This window comes from Silurus aristotelis (assembly GCF_946808225.1).
Source record: "Silurus aristotelis genome assembly, chromosome: 5".
Lineage (NCBI taxonomy): Eukaryota > Metazoa > Chordata > Actinopteri > Siluriformes > Siluridae > Silurus > Silurus aristotelis.
The window spans coordinates 25,449,480-25,468,546 of NC_139578.1; the positions used below are offsets into that span (position 1 = coordinate 25,449,480).

The 19,067-nt window shown below is 38.8% G+C and overlaps 1 protein-coding gene across 1 annotated transcript in view; it reads right to left on the minus strand.

Annotated features, from left to right (window-relative positions):
* Window positions 1–427: 427 nt before the first annotated feature.
* Window positions 428–19,067, minus strand: part of actn3b (actinin alpha 3b) — a 35,522-nt gene continuing 16,882 nt past the window's right edge. The window contains exons 4-21 of the mRNA XM_083542672.1: window positions 18,949–19,035; window positions 16,606–16,693; window positions 16,312–16,390; window positions 16,087–16,168; window positions 13,581–13,666; window positions 13,353–13,445; window positions 12,346–12,576; window positions 12,106–12,253; window positions 11,854–12,004; window positions 11,427–11,535; window positions 9,658–9,798; window positions 7,974–8,156; window positions 6,360–6,494; window positions 4,755–4,934; window positions 4,481–4,627; window positions 3,063–3,128; window positions 2,343–2,501; window positions 428–2,250 (exon numbers count right to left, since the gene is read on the minus strand). Of these exons, the coding sequence (XP_083398798.1) occupies window positions 2,092–2,250; window positions 2,343–2,501; window positions 3,063–3,128; window positions 4,481–4,627; window positions 4,755–4,934; window positions 6,360–6,494; window positions 7,974–8,156; window positions 9,658–9,798; window positions 11,427–11,535; window positions 11,854–12,004; window positions 12,106–12,253; window positions 12,346–12,576; window positions 13,353–13,445; window positions 13,581–13,666; window positions 16,087–16,168; window positions 16,312–16,390; window positions 16,606–16,693; window positions 18,949–19,035 (2,324 nt within the window). The 3' untranslated portion in view covers window positions 428–2,091. The remainder of the gene's footprint in view (window positions 2,251–2,342; window positions 2,502–3,062; window positions 3,129–4,480; window positions 4,628–4,754; window positions 4,935–6,359; window positions 6,495–7,973; window positions 8,157–9,657; window positions 9,799–11,426; window positions 11,536–11,853; window positions 12,005–12,105; window positions 12,254–12,345; window positions 12,577–13,352; window positions 13,446–13,580; window positions 13,667–16,086; window positions 16,169–16,311; window positions 16,391–16,605; window positions 16,694–18,948; window positions 19,036–19,067) is intronic.

Here is a 19,067-nt window from a genome sequence, read left to right on the forward strand (position 1 = left end):
GTCAAGGTTTCTTCCTCATACCATCAACGTCTGTCACCACTGTATGACTTTATAGGATATAAAGATCTAGAAATGTTTAATAATTATCTCTGTAAAGCTGATTCTTTTTTAAAATGAGGTATACAAATAAAAGTGAATTCTGGAGTGTTTAGCTGATGCCTATAGTGACACCTTAGAGCGAGAGGGTGCTGGATTTGCACGTATAGTGTTGCCATTTTGTCCAGATGGTCTCATGTGGGAGATCAGTGTGTAGTAATCCATCACCTTGGATTTTCAGTGTATGATCTCCTTCCAGATTTTATGAATTACACTCCACACACACACACACACACACACACACACACACACACACACACACACACACACACACACACACACACACACACACACAAAGACATGCAAACACGCACAAGAACAGACATCATAACGACTCAATGAAAAGTTTTATTTGGGAGAGTTTGGTTTTCATTCAGCAGCGGCAGCGTGAAAGCAAGTGATCATGGCAGTGAATGGCAGAGGGGATGTTACGGGACACCGAAAAATTTGCAGCCACAGAAACCCACACATTAGCTTGAGAGACGTACACAAGGCTGATTTGTTCCTAGATTGTATCCTCAGATACCGAACGATTATTAGTGTCTTTAAACCTGCTACAGTTCCACTTGCACTTGGAGCCAGAAATTTTAGACCCCACTTACTTTCTTTAAAAAAAAAAAACTGAGGACCTTTCAAAATCTCTCTCTTGACCAATTTGATCGTTCTTTTCCCTCTCCTCAATTCTGCCCTGATGTTCCTCTGCGAATGAACACAAACGATGTACAAAGGGTTTGACCAATGAGCTCTTGTAATTGCAAATCCATAATCTGTGTTATATGAAAAGTTCACAATGGGTGAAATGAATCACTAGCTCGGTGGCATTCCTGATCATTGTAGGTGTTCATTTAACACTGCATTTTGCTTCCTTGAGCCAAGAAGTTAGAGCACTCATTTGCAAGTTTATACTGCCATGACAATCATTTATTCGCTTTCGTTTTCCACGGCACTGATTCCATTTATTTTTTCCACCCCAGTATCGCTGCTTTCAGTTACTACTGTTAACACCTTAAAATTCCCAGACTTACGTCAATTCCTCACCTCACTCTCATAACTGCGTGATTATTTCAGTCCTAATCGCTAAGCTTAAGAGGTTTACAGTCTATTTTTTTGCGCTTTCACAGGAGATACATTTAAGAACTGACAAAAATAAGACATACAAAAACCTCCACATAGAAGAGTCTAAATATAAACAGAAGTGATGAAGATGTTTCTACAGACATGACAGTGAGGCTGTGAGAGCCCACAGTGAAGCTTTAACCTTGGAAGGAAGCTCGCTTTGGAAATCTGCTGGGTGTGACTTTGGGAAGATTGCATCTTTAATGAGTGAGGAACCGCGGTAGCACCGAAGAAGTTTACTCAAGGCACAGGACCAGAACGATGGGTTTTGTGGAAGTCACATGACTTTATTGCGTTACGGCAATATTGAATTTGTCATTCAAAATTTGAAAAAACTGACAGTGAGTGTGCAATTCCAGAGAAGCAAAGCGTCCTCCTTCGTTCTTCTTTCAACTCAGGGCTCTGCGGCTTTTGGGTGTGGGGGTGGCGCTGGGCTGGTGGTGTTTGGGAGGGGTGGGGGGTTGGGTAGTAGGATCACAGCTCTCTCACATAAATTAGATTCGGAGGGGAAAATGAGGGCGATACAAAGGGACAAAGGGGAGGTTACACAGAGAAAACTCTCCAGTCGTGAATGCGCACGTATAGCGTGTTACGGGGAGACAATATTAAGACTGTAGGTGTTACATTAGAGCTGGTGATTTTGCTGTGCACTTTTTCCTTATGAAACACTACAGCGAGATATTAAAGAAGGGGGGGGGGGGAACCGATATGCACACAGGACACATGAAAAAAAAAAGGAAAAGGGAGGGATTTAGAAAGTGAGGGCCATTTGATAGCACTTTCTTAGATCATGAATTCGGGTGACAAGAGGGAAAAGAAAGAAAGGAGTAAAGCGAGACAAGAAAAAACAGAGATAAATGATAAGAGAAAGAGGGACATTTATAAGTCGCTCTCGCCATAGAGGGCACTGGAGAAGGAGATGTAGTCGAGAGCGCCAGCAGGGACGTCCAGCCCGACGAACTTGGTCATGCGGCTGATGCAATACTCGGCCTGCTCTGGAGGAAGCTCCCTGCGCAACTCCTCCACCGTGATGTAGGACTGAGGAGAGAAAAAGACAGCAGAAGGGTTTGATTTGGAGAGTCAGTAGGAATGTGTACTAAAAATGAACACAATCTTCTGGCCTCACTCACCTTGTCGGAAGCCAGGATCTTGAAGGAGGCCATCACTTGCTCGGCTGTGTCCGTCTCGGCTGTCTCACGGGTCATGAAGTCGATGAAGGCCTGGAAGGTGACCACGCCTGTGTTGTTGGGGTCCACCAGGGTCATGATGCGGGCAAATTCCACCTCACCCTGTCTCACAGGAGCAGGCTCGGTTACATTTTTGTACACATATATATATATATATATATATATATATATATATATATATATATATATATATATATATATATATATATATATATATATATACACCAATCAGGCATAACATTATGACCACCAGCCTAATATTGTGTTGGTACCCCGTTTCCTGCCAAGACAGTTCTGACCTATCGAGCAATGACAGCATTAACTTCTCCAGCAACTTGAGCTACAGTTGCTCGTCTGTTGGATCAGACCGTGACCCTGTCAGTGGTTCAACACTGTTCCTTCCTTGGACCTCTTTTGATAGATACTGACCACTGCAGACCGGGAACAGCCCAGCCCAGTCGTCTAGACATCACAATTTGGCAAACTCGCTCAAATCCTCACGCCCACCCATTTTTCCTGCTTCTATCACATCAACTTTGGGGACAAAATGTTCCCTTGCTGAAGAGATAATCAGTGTTATTAAAGTCATAATGTTATTCCTGGTGTGTATGCTTATGCATCTCGTGTCGCATCGAGGAGATGTGTAGGTGTGTCCAGTCTCACCAAATCGTAGCCCATGGAGATGAGACAAGCGCGGAAATCGTCGGGATCCATCATGCCGTTTCTCTTCTGATAAAGGACAGGCGGGCGATTATCATGGCCATTACATATAATAAACCAGAAAGAGGCAAAGTGTCAGGCAAACAACGACACTAGGGCAAACGATATCAAAAAACGAGAAATGCAAAAACAAAGGCTTGAACAGGGGGCAAACACTGAACAAAACTTTGAGATTTGATAACGGAAAAACGTGGGTTGTTAAACTCGAAATAATTATATGGTAAGTCAAAACCCACTCAACAGAAACAATAGAAATGGAAAGTTCGCTAAGGCTGCACAATGGCTTGCTGCCCGTGAGCTTGGCGTTTGGGGGTGGGGAAGAGGATTAATGTCTAACAGACTCACTGGAGACACACCTTTTGTGCTATTAAATCTTGGCTGCCATTTTATATAGTGAGCATACACAGTAGTGGACAAAGTACACAAACCATGTACTTGAGTTAAAGAAGAGATACATTGTGTAAAATATTACTCCAGTAAAAGCACTCCCTTTAAACGTTCATTTCAAAGTACAAAAGTATTTGCATTTAAATGCATTTAATTGTGTGAGAATATCAGTAATTTAGTACTATGATCTATTATTACTATAATGTTCCTATTATCATTTTTGTCACAAAACTCAACTCAGTTTATGTAGTGTTACTTTTAGCACAGTCATGTATTAATAGAATGATATTAATGAGTCAAACTCTAATTGATATCTAATAAAATTATCATGAGCCCAAAACCCCAAAAAAAAAAAAAAAAAAGCGCAATTAAGACCATGGGTGTTGTGGCAAGTTCGAGTCAGGAATTTCTTCTATCATTTATTCCTCTTTAATGTTCTGTTTGCTGTTGAACTGATGTTGAACTGTATGCTAGTGATAAGTGGATCCTACCAAGCGACAATCAAAACAAGTTCAAAACAGCGTGCTCTCTACCCTGATTGGTGGTTAACTGTGTGCCTTAGCAGTTAAGTTTTTATACGCTCATAAATATAAAGTTGATGAAGTACAAAGGAACATATTTGACTTTGAAATGTAGTGAAGATAAAGTAAAATTCACCCCAAACGGAAATACTTCAGTAAAGTACAGTAACAAAATACATTTACTGGTGATAGAATTACGTCCTGTTTCTAATACTGTATATGATTAATATGTGTAATAATTACATATATGAAGTCAAATATGAAATTAAAATCATTACGCATTTGAATACTATGACGATGGTATTTTAAACCTAATATACAGTATACGTAAAAATGAAACCACTTATTTAAACGCATTTATCTTTTTACAAATCACACGTCTACACTCTTCATGCCACCCTTATCTCTCTCTCTCCCTCTTTTCCTCCTTCCCTCTCTCCCTCCATCTCTCACCCTGTCGAAGTGGTTGAAGGAGGCTCTAAACTCGTTGAGCTGCTCCTGGCTGATGCCCTTGGCGTCGCGGGTAAGGATCTGGTTCTCCACCTCGTTGATTGTGCGGGCGATGGTGGTGAGCAGCTGCTCCCAGCCCACACGGATATGCTGCAGACACGAGCAGAGAAAAGTGTGTTTGGGGGGATTTGGGGGGTTAAATGTTACTTTTTAATGTGTGTGTGTGTGTGTGTGTGTGTGTGTGTGTGTGTGTGTGTGTGTGTGTGTTTGTGTATACCTCCATGGTGTAGTTTGTGTGCTTGTTGTCGAAGATGAGTGCCTCCTGGATGAGCTGATGGTCTCCCTCCAGTTTGTCGATGTTGGATTTGTAGTTGATGATGTTCTGCTCGTAATTCTTCAAGTTGTTCATCTGTTCCTCCAGAGAGCCGGCAATGTCCACAGACACATGGCCGATCTCCTAAAAACACACACAGACCATACACACACACACGCACATGCAAAATGATACTATATCCCGTTTAATTTTTCTTTTTTTCTTTCTTCTTTGACTAACACACCTGACCAACTCGCGAGCATCACATTGCACAATCACCTTATTTACAACGGTGCAAACAAACACTAAATCTAAAAGCGGCAAATAACAGCAGCAGTAAACAATCACATTTTTAGTCACTGTTGTGCTTTTCAGAGAAAAGTCTTCTCTTTGTATAGCACTTGTCTACAAGAACAGTAACCTATGTGTCTTTAAACTGATTTACTGCGGCTTTACGACATTCAAATGCTTGTTTACAATGTTTGTATATTTAATTTAAGCATATATCTTTTAATTAATAAACAAAATTACATTTTAAAATTAAATTAAATCAAAACATATATATGATATCATTAAAAAAATATATTTTGGATGCTTATATCTTCACAACTAGAACAAAATGTCTGTGTATTTTTTAAAGCATGGCAGTCAACTTGCCAACTGCAGTTATCAGTAAAAACAATACAAATGATGATTTACACAATTTACACATTTTATACTCAAATGCTGTTTTGTTTTGGGTTTTTTTTTAACATAAAGATAAAACCCAGCATGAGTGAATGCCGGACAATCGTACAAAGCATTTCACTGCATGTCGTACTCTGTATGTATGTGCATGTGACGAATAAAATTTGATTTGATTTGAATTTGTTAAAGGAGAAATCCCCCACGTCCTCCTCAACAAGCAGCACTATAAGCTTTAAAATGTCTAAATTAAAGACAGTAATACGCAATATGTGGCTTTAGCATTTTTTTAAAGAAACACTTTTATACATAAATACCCTGCAATTATTGTTCTATATGTAGTTATAATAATAAATATATATAAATCAGAATAATCAATTAATCGGAATTTTAAAAAAAATTATCGTCTGATTCATCAATTATCAAAATAACTTACAGCACTATTATATACAACCATTTTTAAAAATTAAAGGAATTGATACTGAAACACTCAAATTTTCCAGGAAAACAAGGGCCGTAAATGTATATAATAGTTCCTAGTTACGTAAAATAGTATATGTGGCACTGTAGCAGCTAAACCCATACAATGCTAGTTTAGATGTGACCCAAAACTATTCCAGTCAGATCGTCTAGCTCTGCTCGACCGGTCATACTTCCTCTTAGGGTAAGAGGTAGATATACATCAGGATTTATTTCTGTTCTGGCACCAAAGTGGTGGAATGAACATCCTCTAGATGTCTGAACAGCTGAGTCACTGGCTACCCAAAGACCTACATCCTTCTGAAACTCATGTATTTCTAATGTTTAAAAAAGTTATAATTTTTACTATAATTCCTCTTAACAGAGTGGCATATCCACCACCAAATGAAGTGCTGACATTCGTACCTCCATCTTGGTTTGGATCCAAGGTCCGATGATATTGGCCTGGGCAGCAAACTGCCGCCTCAGTCTCTCATTGGCCTGCTGTCTGGCAACTTCCTCCTGAAGCATCTGGTCTCTGAGGGGCACCAGCTGCTTCACCTACATGACCACACCCACACACACACACACACACACACACACACACACACACACACACACACACACACACATACACGCACAGCAGGGCTAAATGTCACATTGCAGGACCCACAATATCAACACTTTTCTTTAAAAACATCTTTTCCTTTAACAAGTCTAACTAATGTGGGACATGTTAGAGTATATAGAAAAGGCTCGATCTGCACCATGTGCTTCTCCCATATGGTGCCTTCAATTCAGATCAGAGAGTGTCAGCTACAAAAATGTATTTCTGTTTCCTCATTCTGTAGATCAACCAGTGGGGCAGAATGTCTGCACATCTCAAGCCTTATCAAAGTTTTAAGACTTTTTTGGTAGGCAGATTCAAATCTGTGGGAAAAAAACGCCTTAGAATTGAAGTTTCTCAAAGACTTTCTGCAACAGAACAATCATTCTCACCTAGTCTTTTTTTTTGTGGCCCAATTTATGGCCTAATTTCTAGCAATGGTAAAGTCTATCATGTGCTTCCTCTGAGACACATGGAGCCAAATCTTTTCAAACTGCTGCTCATGTAACAGTAACTGAACACACACTAAAAAAAAAGTGGTAACTGCCCCATTCAGCATAGGTCTTTATATAAGTATTTTACGAGATGAACAAATTGGTATGCGTTTCCTGAGTAAAATCGATTTTTCTGCATCTAGCTTTTGTTCAGTACTATTGACTACATTTTATGATTTATAGTATTGATTGCTCAGATATACATTAAAAACAAACAGAAAACCCCATTCAAATGACTTTAAAAAAAATGTTATGTAACATTGTGAAGATAATGATCAAGTAGTTTATGTTAGCAAGCTATCTATCAGGACATTCTAAAAGGCTAAACATGAAAAAACGCTTAACGTCGCTAATGTAACTCAGTAAACGCACTAATAATAATAACGCATACTATGTACAGATAAGCACGAGTTCAGAATATGTACACTTAACACGTTTAATTATGGGTTAATTGTTTCTCTCAGATAGATAACTGTTAAGGAATAAGCTTAACATGGCTTAATGCGATAAGACAGCGTTTTTGAAAGACCAAACTCAATCAAACTGCTTGTCTGTACATAGTATGCTTTGATATTAATGTCTTATTATTTAGCCAGGTTAAGCATTTTTCACGTGAAACATTTTAGAATGTCCCTATCTATAGTATCTAACTAGAAAAGTAGTTACTGAGTAGCATCAGAGGGCCCAACTGCACCCGGTCAAATATGGACCCAGTCATCACAGCCAATTTTGCTCTTTTGGTGATGCCATTGATGACTGTTTTATCATCAGAATTCATTCATCTGTGTTCTAGAAATCATGATTAACACATACTCTCTCAGAATAATTTCTTCTATCTGCTGAATATAAAGCCATTAACAATAACACCATCTCATTAAAAGCCACAGTAAGCTACGAATTCCGCTACACAATAGAAAAATCTGAATGTTTTTAACTCACCGTCTCCCACTTGTTAGTGATGTCCTGAGGGCTGAGGTTGGTGTATGGATTGATGCCGGACAGTTTGATGCCATAGGTCTGAGCAATCTTCATGATCTCGTTCATGATACCCATGACGGCCATGCGCTCTTTGTCTGCTTCTGGGAGAGTGGCCTTAAACTGGTCATGAGCTGTGATCAGACTCTGTAGAAGAGGACAAACAGAAGAATCGCACAGTGTACATGATAGACATGGCATAATTAAGCACTTGGTGCAGTTTATCGTACTTCTTCTTCTTTATCTTTCGGCTGCTCCCATTAGGGGTCGCCACAGCGGATAATCCCTCTTCATACCCCCCTCTCCTCTACATCTGCCTTTTTCAAACCTACTACCTGCATGTGTTCCTTCACCACATCCATAAACCTCCTCCTTGGCCTTCCACATTTCCTCCTTCCTGGTGGCTCCATCCTCAGAATTCTCCTACTGATATACCCCATGTCCCTCCTCTGCACATGTCCAAACCATCTCAATCTCGCCTCTTTTACTTTTCTCCAAAACGTCCTACACCCTTCTATCACAAATAACTCCTGCCACTCTTCTCCACCCACTCCACCCTGCCTGCACTCTTTTCTTTACTTCCCTAACACACTCTCCATTACTTTGCACTGTTGACCCCAGGTACCCGAACTCCTCCACCTCTTCTCCCTGCAACCGCACCACTCCACTGCCCTCCCTCTCATTCACACACATGTACTCTGTCTTACTCCTACTGACTTCCATTCCCCTTCTCTCCAGCGTGTACCTCCACCTCTCCAGGCTCTTCTCAACCTGCTCCCCACTCTCACCAAAAATAACAATATCATCCGCAAACATCATAGTCTACGGAGACTCCTGTCTAACCTCCTCTGTCAACCTGTCCATATCACCACTGCAAACAGAAAAGGGCTCAGAGCTGATCCTTGATGCAGTCAAACCTTCACCTTAAACCACTCTGTTGTTCCTACTACACAATTTACTGCTGTCACACTCTCCTCATACATGTCCTCAATTTATGTTTACACACTCTTAAATAAACAAGGGTTCCTTGAACAGAGTTGCTCAATACAGTCGTCCCTGCTTATTTAGAGTATCTAACTTGATATGTAGTATATTCCATAGTACAGGATATACAGGTTTATTCAAAAAGAATGAACCGATATTATGACGCATTGGTTCAGTTTTCAAGCATCGTCATGGAATGAGTCAGTGACTATTTGAAAGAGGGGTTATCTAAGTTTTTAATAGCTGCCACAGGGGCGATGTATTCACGTCATTCTTCCGGAAACTTTGAGTTGTTATATTGCGTAATGAAATCGGTCCATTCTTTTTGAATAACCCTGGACAATACATTTTAGATAAAGTCAAGCATCATATGGAGCTCATTCTAAACCTATAAATAATCACATTACTTTAAAAGGCACCTGCAGTGAATTTGCCTATACTGTATATACAGGATACCTTTTAAACTCCTGTTCCTATTTTAAAGCCCAAAAATGATCTTGTGGCCCAGTATGTTCAGTTAATCGATTTTGTGCTGCTTTCACTATTTAAGGTGTTTTGTCTAAACGCACAGGGTTAGATTATTGAAAATTGTAATTCAGCAGAGGATGCTAAAAATAAATTACACCAAACTCTGATTATAAAGTAATTACATAGCATAGCATACCTGGATCTCCTCAATGCTGTGTACGATGAACATGTCCTGCAGATCCTCCATGGCTCCATCCATCCAGTTGTTAAATGGTGCTGCCCTTTTGGCGAATTCCAGGTACAGCTGATCAATAGTTTCCCACAATTTCTCCACACGCTGCAGACGGAGGGAAAAACAGCTTATTAACCATTACATTATAAAGAGTTTTTCATAACAGCATGTTCTGAGGGGTTTTATTCCTCTTATGCCACAAGATTCTTTCATCTACTACAATAATACTTATTACAAACTGTTACATTGTACTGTTATGTGTTCATATTTGGATTTAATGTTGACTCTTGTTATATACATTATAGTAGGAAATGCAGCTTGCCATGTTAAAGAGAAACCATGAAGAAAATCCCCTAAAAAAGTTTGACAAGTTGACTTTGTGACTGTCACAAAATTCTGATATTGGAGACTCCTTACTTGTGACTGAACATGAAATGATTAGTTGCTTCAATATAGTAAACAAAACAACACATTTCTATATAAAATGTTTTTTATATATATATATATATATATATATATATATATATATATATATATATATATATATATATATATATATATATATAACATTTTATAGAAATGTGTTGTTTTTTTTAAGATATTATCCATGAGAGAATTGAATAAAAACTATTTAGAATGAATTCCGAATATACTAAATGGATTATGAATATTTTAAATAAAATGTCGGTGTGTTAAATGAATTCTAAATATATTGAATGAAACCTCTCAATATAATGAATGGATTCTGAATATATTGAATGAAACCTGATGTCTTCAAGGCGCAGACGCGATTCTGAGAAATAAAGTTTTTTTTCTTGCAGTTGTGCAATTACATGCACTCACCAATGTGTTAACCATCTTTTCATTTCTCAGAATTGCAGCAACTAAGTTTCTTGCTGACTCACTCATTCTGCCAAAAATATATATTTTTCCTTATTCTGCCGAAAGTACAGGATGCCGGCTGCGCCTTGATTATGTCAGGTTTCGTTAAATATATCCAGAATTCATTCAAAATATTCAAAATCCATTCAATATATTCAGAATCCATCCAACATAGATGCCCCGAAAAGCAATAAACAATTAATTTACAGAATTAAATAAGAACAGAATATACTGTTCTATGTGAAATCAAACAATGAGCACCCCTGCATAACCAAAATGGAACGATCCTTGTTTTATAACACCTCTGTAAAGATATGACTGTGATATTAGTAGTCGAATCAGACTCCTCCTATAGAAACATAGACTTTCGACTATTCAGGAGACACCAATTTTATATACATGTTATTATAACAACTAAGCAGCCGTACTACTTTAAAAAATACATGCAATATATTTACTGGTTATTTTATTATAGTTATTATCTAAGCAGATTGTATTAAACATAGTATATAATTAATATTGTAATGCAGAAAATTGTGCTTTATATATACTGTATATATTGTTTAGGTAATACTCAGGCAAATGTGTCAAAATAATGACAAAACAGATACTGAACGTAACAAATATGTCACGAGTGACTTGGGTATGGTATCCCAGCTAACAAGCTGTTTCGAAACAAAATTAACCCGAGTATACGTGATAATTGTATCATTTGTACAATGAATTTGGAACTGGAGTGAATTAAAAACCATAGTAATGAATGGTGGGTAATGAAAACACTGCTTTTATTTTGTGTATCCCATGTGTGTTTGTGTGTGTGTGTGTGTGTGTGTGTGTGTGTGTGTGTGTACCTCTAGAGCATCTCTCCTCTTCTGGGTCAGAGTGCCCAGGTTGTCCCACTGGTCACAGATGGCCTGGCAGCGAGTGTTCACAGTAGCAGCATCGTGGTAATCTAGCTCACTAAACACACCAACAAACAAACACTCATGATTGAGTTGAGAATAAATTCTTTTACCCTTTAATTTGTGCACGGTCTCAATCTTAATCTGATCACAATCTCGATCTTGTAAATAGAAGTAAAATGAAACCGAATAAACGCATTTAAATTGAATAAACGCATGTTACACACAAAGGTGTTTGCAAACGACTGATATATTTGAATGATTTCTTTTAGAATAGAATCTAAAAGGCAACCACTGACTCATGCTCCCTTTTATTTTCCTTCTCACTGCCTTCTTCCCACCCCCTCATCTCTCTTTCTTTCCCTGTCTCTCTTACTTGAGCTCCTGGGCGATAGCTGCGATCTGCTCCACTCTGTCCTGGTGGGCGGCGAGGTCACTCTCGAACGCCTCGTGCTTCCTCATAAGAGCCCTGATCTCCATCAGAGATGCAGATTCATAATCCTTCTGAGACAGAAGGTCTTCCTTTCCTGCAAGAGCAGCAGAGAGGTGAAATGAGAGACGTGGGCAATTCACGCTACTTATGAACCGAAAAATTTAATTAAAAATCCCATTAGGACGATGCGTTTACCTGCAGTCCAGGACTCGTGGAGATTGCACTTCTGCTTGAACTTCTCAGCCAGGTGGTCAAGTCTCTCCAGACGACGGATCTCAGTCAGCAGCCACTCCTCATAGCCTTTCTCAACCTGCTCCAAGCCTTTCCATGCGTTGGCAATGTCCTGTAAACACACACACACACGCACAGATCAATGAATCGAAATTGGAAATATTTTGAAAGAACGATGACCGCTCGGTAATCGTAAGGACGTACCGAAACCATCTTTCCTTCAGAGGGCATGAATGCGGGTCTGTTGCTGAGCCTCAGTTTGGTCTGAAGGGTGTTGAAGTTGATTTCCAGCTGGCATTTTTCCTGCACGCGTGGTGGCTTGTGAACACGGCGGTAATCTCGGAAGTCCTCCAGCTTCTGCTGCATGGCACGCATTGTCTGCTCCGCAACACGGTTCTCCAGCCATGGGATCGTCCGACGGATCCACTCCAACAACTACAGTGTAAAGAGAGACGGCAATCAAGAGTAAATTGAAAAAAAAGAAAAAAACAATTGTGACCAAACAGATGGAGGGTTTGGTGGCACCAAAGTAAAAGTTCAAAGAAAACACAATGAGAATAAAAAACTCCAGTCCAATATGGAGCTTTAAATTGAAGTCTCTCATCTACAATATGAGGTGGAATCAAAAGGTTTTGCAACATGCCTGTTTTGTAATATGCCAACACATGGCAACCCTAACCCTAACACCGCACAGTCACAGGGAGCACCGACCTTCATATGTCAGTGTGCCAAAAGATATTGTTCTGTGTACATCGGCGGCTGTGCAACTGGTGTTATTCCGACAACGTGCGTTACGTGCGTGTGTCACACGTGAGTTTCTCACCGGAAACAACATGATCTCACTTCCACACTCTTTTTTCCGAAGATGACGATCCAGCTCAATGTTCACCGTATTGACACCATTGTGGAAATCCAGCACGATTTATAAGTGGTGCTTGACACGCTTCAAAAAGAAAGACTTCCAGGACACATTCCGGAAGTGGCAGGAACATTGGGAGCGCTGTATTGCTGTGCAAGCAGACTATATTGAACGTGATGGTGTGTAAACTTAGATAAATGAAGTACTTTCTTTTAAACAGAGCTAGTCTCGAAACATTTTGATACCACCTTGAAGATGATTTTAGTAAGGAACCTGAAAGCTGAAACGTCCTCTCTAATGAAAATCGCTCCTTTTATTGAGATGCTTGTGTAAACTCTGATCAGAACCTCACCTCGCTGGCCAGTTTCTCATACTCTTCCATCAGCCTCTCATTCTCCTGGTTCACTGCCAGAACCTTACAAATCCTGTTGGCAGCAGTTTCAGCCTACAGAGAATCAGAAAGAGAGGGTAAAAAAAGGCAAATAGAAAATAGAGAGTCAGTAATATAGTAAGGTGCTGAACTAACTGGAGGAGATAAGTGTCTTATCTGTCTATGGAGAACGAACTGTTCATGTCGTACCTGCTCAGCCCCAGCGAAGGCATGATAGAAGCAGGACACGTAGGTCATGATGGCCTTCTCATCAGGCTTAGGAGTGTTCACAATATCTGGGAGAGATCAAAAATAATGTCAGAAAAAATGGTCGGTAGGCAGAAATGTCCAATCTTTCCCATTTTTAAGTAGTTAAATGGCACATAGGCACTCTTTCTGGAAACTTGTCCAGACTTGTTTAAAAGTGCACTATATCTTACTTTATGCCCAGAATTTATGCTTCCTTTACTTCATCTCACCCGACCTGTCAAGATGCGGACGTGTCCATGAAGGTGATATAAATTTAACTTTATGCAAATACGGAGTAACCAACAATGGGAGGGTTATCAGCTGGAATGCTATATGACCAGCAGTTGGTATGCCTTCTGATAACTTCACAGTACAGTAAACATGGCGTGAAGGATCTACATTTTATCTCTAGATTTCCTCAAGCTGCATTGTGAGCATGTCTACGGATTTAAAATCATATACAATAAAACCGAATTAAATGTGAAATGAAGGAATTCTTTTAGATTAGGAAGCGATCTCACTTATTGTGTAGATCAGGGGCTCGAAAACTAGGCGTCATAAGTTGGAAGAGAGGCAGAGCTATTCGTTGTGTTTGTTTTGACATTAAACTGGTAGTTCGACTTGGACACTTGACAAATAGGAAAATTTTGTCTTGTGATTCGCGCTTCTACATACATACGTAAAACAAGATACACATCAAGTATGTAAGCAATGCAAAGAATATACCAGAACTCCTATGCTTTGTGAGGATTTTTTAAAAAGATTAAAAAGATGTTATGATAACGTAAGTGCAACGTTAGAATGACGATATTGTAGCATTCGTGCATAGTTAGAATGGAATTAAATTAGTTTCATCTTAAAATGTTATTATAATCTTAGTACAGTGTTAGAATGATGTTAAAACTAAGTGGATGTTGCATTACTAGGTGGATGTCCTGCATCATTAATAAACAAGCTTCAGTTAGTTTAGAATGCGGCAGCAAGAGTTCTTACTAGGTCAAGAAAATACGATCATATAACCCCAATCTTATCGTCCCTACATTGGCTTCCTATTAAGTTTCGAATAGACTACAAACTACTGCTACTCACTTATAAAGCACTAAATGGTTTGGCTCCCATGTATCTATCCAGTCTCTTAACACGCTACAATCCGTCACGCTCCCTGAGATCTCAAAACTCTGGGCTTCTAGTAGTTCCTAGAATAGCAAAGTCCACTAAAGGCGGTAGAGCATTTTCACATTTAGCTCCTAAACTCTGGAATAGTCTTCCTGACAGTGTTCGGGGTTCAGATACACTCACCCAGTTTAAGTGCAGATTAAAAACATATCTTTTTAGCAAAGCCTACACATAACACACATCACACACATCACATCACAACCTTGTGCTCCAGAACATCTGATCACATGCACATTATCAACTTGTGCTGTTAATATCATGAACAGCAGCTACGCTAATTCCTCTCCACTGCTTCTCTTTCTCTCCCCATCCCGAGGCATCCTGAGGTTTGGCCAGCTCCAGTCACGTCCCACCTCGTGAAGATTATGGACCTATGGATGATCATGGAGAAGTAGATGCCGAGTGTTTAAAGGCCCTGGCATGGAGAAGCTGATGCTGGATCTATGATGATCACAAATTGTTCTGTATTGTTGAAAGATTTATGACCAAACTCTTGATGTCACCCATATGAGGATGGGTTCCCCTTTGAGTCTGGTTCCTCTCAAGGTTTCTTCCTCATATCATCTAAGGGAGTTTTTCCTTGCCACTGTCGCCACGGCTGCTCATCAGGGACAAACGCACACCATTCACCTTCACTGTTGTTTTCTGTAAAGCTGCTTTGAGACAATGTCTGTTGTGAAAAGCGCTATACAAATAAACTTGACTTGACTTGACTTGACTTAAAACGTTAGCTCAAAGTTAGAATGTTGTTATAACGTTAGTACGATGCCAGAACGATGTTGTTATTGTATTAGTACACTGTTAGCACAAAGTATTATAATGTTAAAGCATAAGTACAATGTAAGAATCATGTTATTAACATACGAGTACGATGTTGGAATGATTATGATGCAAGTATGATTTTAAATTAATATTATATTATATTATTACATTTAGACATCTGATAATAAACAATATTGTAAAAACATTTTTTTTTATGAAGTAAAATAAAAACATTTGCATAATTTCTCTCCCAGTACTGCAGCTTTCCCAGCAGTACCAGCTTTCCCTGTTTTTATCTGTTTCACTAAAAACCATTAAATGCACAGTAACCTATGATTTTTCATTTCACTGTTGATGAAGTAATTGATATATTATCAATGACTTAATTATATAATTATATCGTTCGCTTGTTGACATGCCGATCAGACACTTGTCAAATGGTTTTACAGTGCTTTATATAACTGGTCTAGCATTAGGTATTATTTGTCATGCATAAATTTATGGCTGCATCTCAATCCTGCATCTTCACCTTCAGCGTCCAACATTTTGGGGATGTCCAGGAATTTCTCAGCCACTTCAAAAGCTGTGTTCAGGTTTCCAATGGGGTCGTCCTTTACAAGAAGAACAGCAAATTAAACAAAATACATTTTTTACAGTCATTGTAAAAACCACAACAGATAAACATTTGCAAAAGAAGAAGAAGAAGAAGGAGAAAATAAAAAGACAGATTTAGAATAAGGATGAGAGGAAGCACCTTTCTCAGTTTGGAGTAGTCAATCAGGTCAGGTCTGTGCCTGTGGATGAGGGCGCACAGAGCGAGGCCATCCTTCCAGCTGAATACCCACGACAAGAAAAGGAAGAAGGATGGAAAGGGAAACACAGTAGAAAAGAGAAGGAGAACAATGAGGAGAATAAGTCAGACAGTAAGAAAGCTAGAACAGTGCATGAGGAAAGCTGCAGCAGGGAAGGTATGTAGCAAATATTGCCAGATCAAAATTAACCACAAGTGTGACATCATTCTGAGTCTGACTCATTATATGACTCTCACCTGATGTGGAAGTTCTGTACATTAACATTCCTGTAGGGGGCAGTCTTCCTCTGGCACCACAGCAACAGACCCTCTTTAGCAGAGGTTTCTATACACACACACACACACACACACACACACACACACACACACACACGATAAAGAATGAGGTGCTTGTTTCCCATTTGCGTCATGTCATCAGGAATAAATGTTTAATCTGCGGAAAAAAGCCAGTCACGCTTTTCTTCCTGAATCTCAGCTTGGTTCTGACATAAATTATTACCAGGATGCACAGTGTATATTAAAACTGAAATGTGTGTACTGGGTGTGTCAAAATGATTCTTAACACTGGAAGAAATTTTTTCTAAAAATATAATTTTAATATGACTAGAGACTCCCAGCTTTTTCACTCACATATAACTCACATACAACAGTTTTCTTCCAGGGATATTTCTGCATGCCGCTGCCTAAATATATTAGTAATATACCCAAGCCCGTTTCCACAATAAACACTGAGGACGACACGTCCCCTCCAATAATCTTTTAGCCAAGTTGTCTTTGCCCATGTTTGATGTTTTTGCTGCACTCTATTATCCACTGTTAATGTATATATATATATTTATTATAGATTTAGGTTGGCTTTTTTTTGCAGTTAAATCAAATCAGGGAAGTGGGAGCTTAGTGGTTTAGACGTTGGATTTTGGTTTAGAATGTGAGTAAAAACCAAGCCACAACAAGCTGCTACTCCTGGGCCCCTGAGCAAGGCCCTGATCTGCTTCTCTGAATATGGGTGTCTACCAAATGACATAAATGTAAATCAAAGTATATTTGCACATTAAGATAAAATATCTCGTTTGGGGGTAGGGAGTGAGTCAATGTGAATAAACCATTTAATCTAACTTATTTTTCTATTATAATTCACACCAACTTCACTGCGGTCACAAATTGGCTCAAAAATGTTGGGGTGTAGATAATTATCATTATAAAAAAAAAGCTTTGGAGTTTATTACATCAAGAACCAAAAAATTGACTATTACATTTGTGACACAGCCCAAACAAGAGCCTCGTCAGGACCAAGTCAGTCTGATTACGACGGCGTATTAGGGCCACTATGGGATTAAAAAAAAAATGGAAGGAAAGGGGCAGGGAATTTCCGAGTTTAAAACTAAGAATTTTTAAGTTGTAAGTCGAAATTTTCAAGTTTAAAACTCAGAATATTCAAAGTAATATAATTGAAAATAAAAATTTGAATATGAAAATTTTTTAAGGAAATTTTTATTTTTATTTTATACTACTTAACTCAAAAATCTGTGGGGTTTTGATTTCTATCAAGGAAGAAAACCGAATATACTTTGCAAGGTTGGCAGAGATCACTTGTTTTGCATTACACCTTGCATTTTTCCTTGGATTTAGCAACAAGGAAATACTTGTTATTTTAGCCCAGAATCACCAGATCATCATAGTGGAAATTTCCGAGTTTAAAACTTAAGGATTTTTATTTTCTTCATGTTAATTTGTGTTGTTTTCTTATTCTGAGTTTTAAACTTGGAAATTTCGACTTACAACTTAAAAATTCTGTTTTAAACTAGGAAATTCCCTGCCCCTCCCCTTCCAGTTCTTTTATATTAAAATCCAATATTGGCAATAATACACCGTCATATTAAATGCATTTTTCTTCCTTGATAGAAACTCCACCAGTCACCACAGTAATTAAAACATAGTAGGATATGCGTGCTATAGAGAACATTCACCAAAATCAGTAAAAAAGAAAAGAAAAATGGACATTAAAACCATGTTTTCCAAGCAGAATGGGAAACAGATGATCTTTTTACTGAGTTTAAGGGGGCACTTGACATTGATTTAATTGGGCACCAGCAGAAGAAGCCACTGGTTTCTCATTGAGACTATTTGGCAATAGGAATATTGTCAGAAATGATCTATAAATGAATGTAAAATGCATGCACTGAATTGTGCTTATATTCAGTTTGGTTTCTATTTTACTCTGTACTGATACTCTTTGTTCTCCAAAATGAATCTGCCATCAACATCACAAAACCCTTATGAATAATGACAACATTCTTTTAAGCACTTCGCTTTGATATTCGTCATTGACGTGGGCAGAACTACACTTTCCTCTCAAATTCATTTCTTACTGGATTCAAGCTAACAAAGTGTCCAAAGCTTTCTGTAACGCAACTCTGTTATTATCATATAAATGAATGCTGCTACACTGTCGAAGAGACAGAGGCGGAATAATTGCTGGGTAAAAACGTGTACACTGCTTGAACTCGGTCTTTCATTCAGTTACTTTTAACCAGTAGCGAATTCCTGCATATTTTTTTCGATGGATGACAGAATGTGTACCTTCCACTGAGATGTCCTGGATAGCGAAACGGAGGATGATGGTCCAGATCATTCCAAGAGTCATTTTAACGTTACCATCAACAATCTCTGGACAGAGAGAAAGAAAGAAAGAAAGAAAG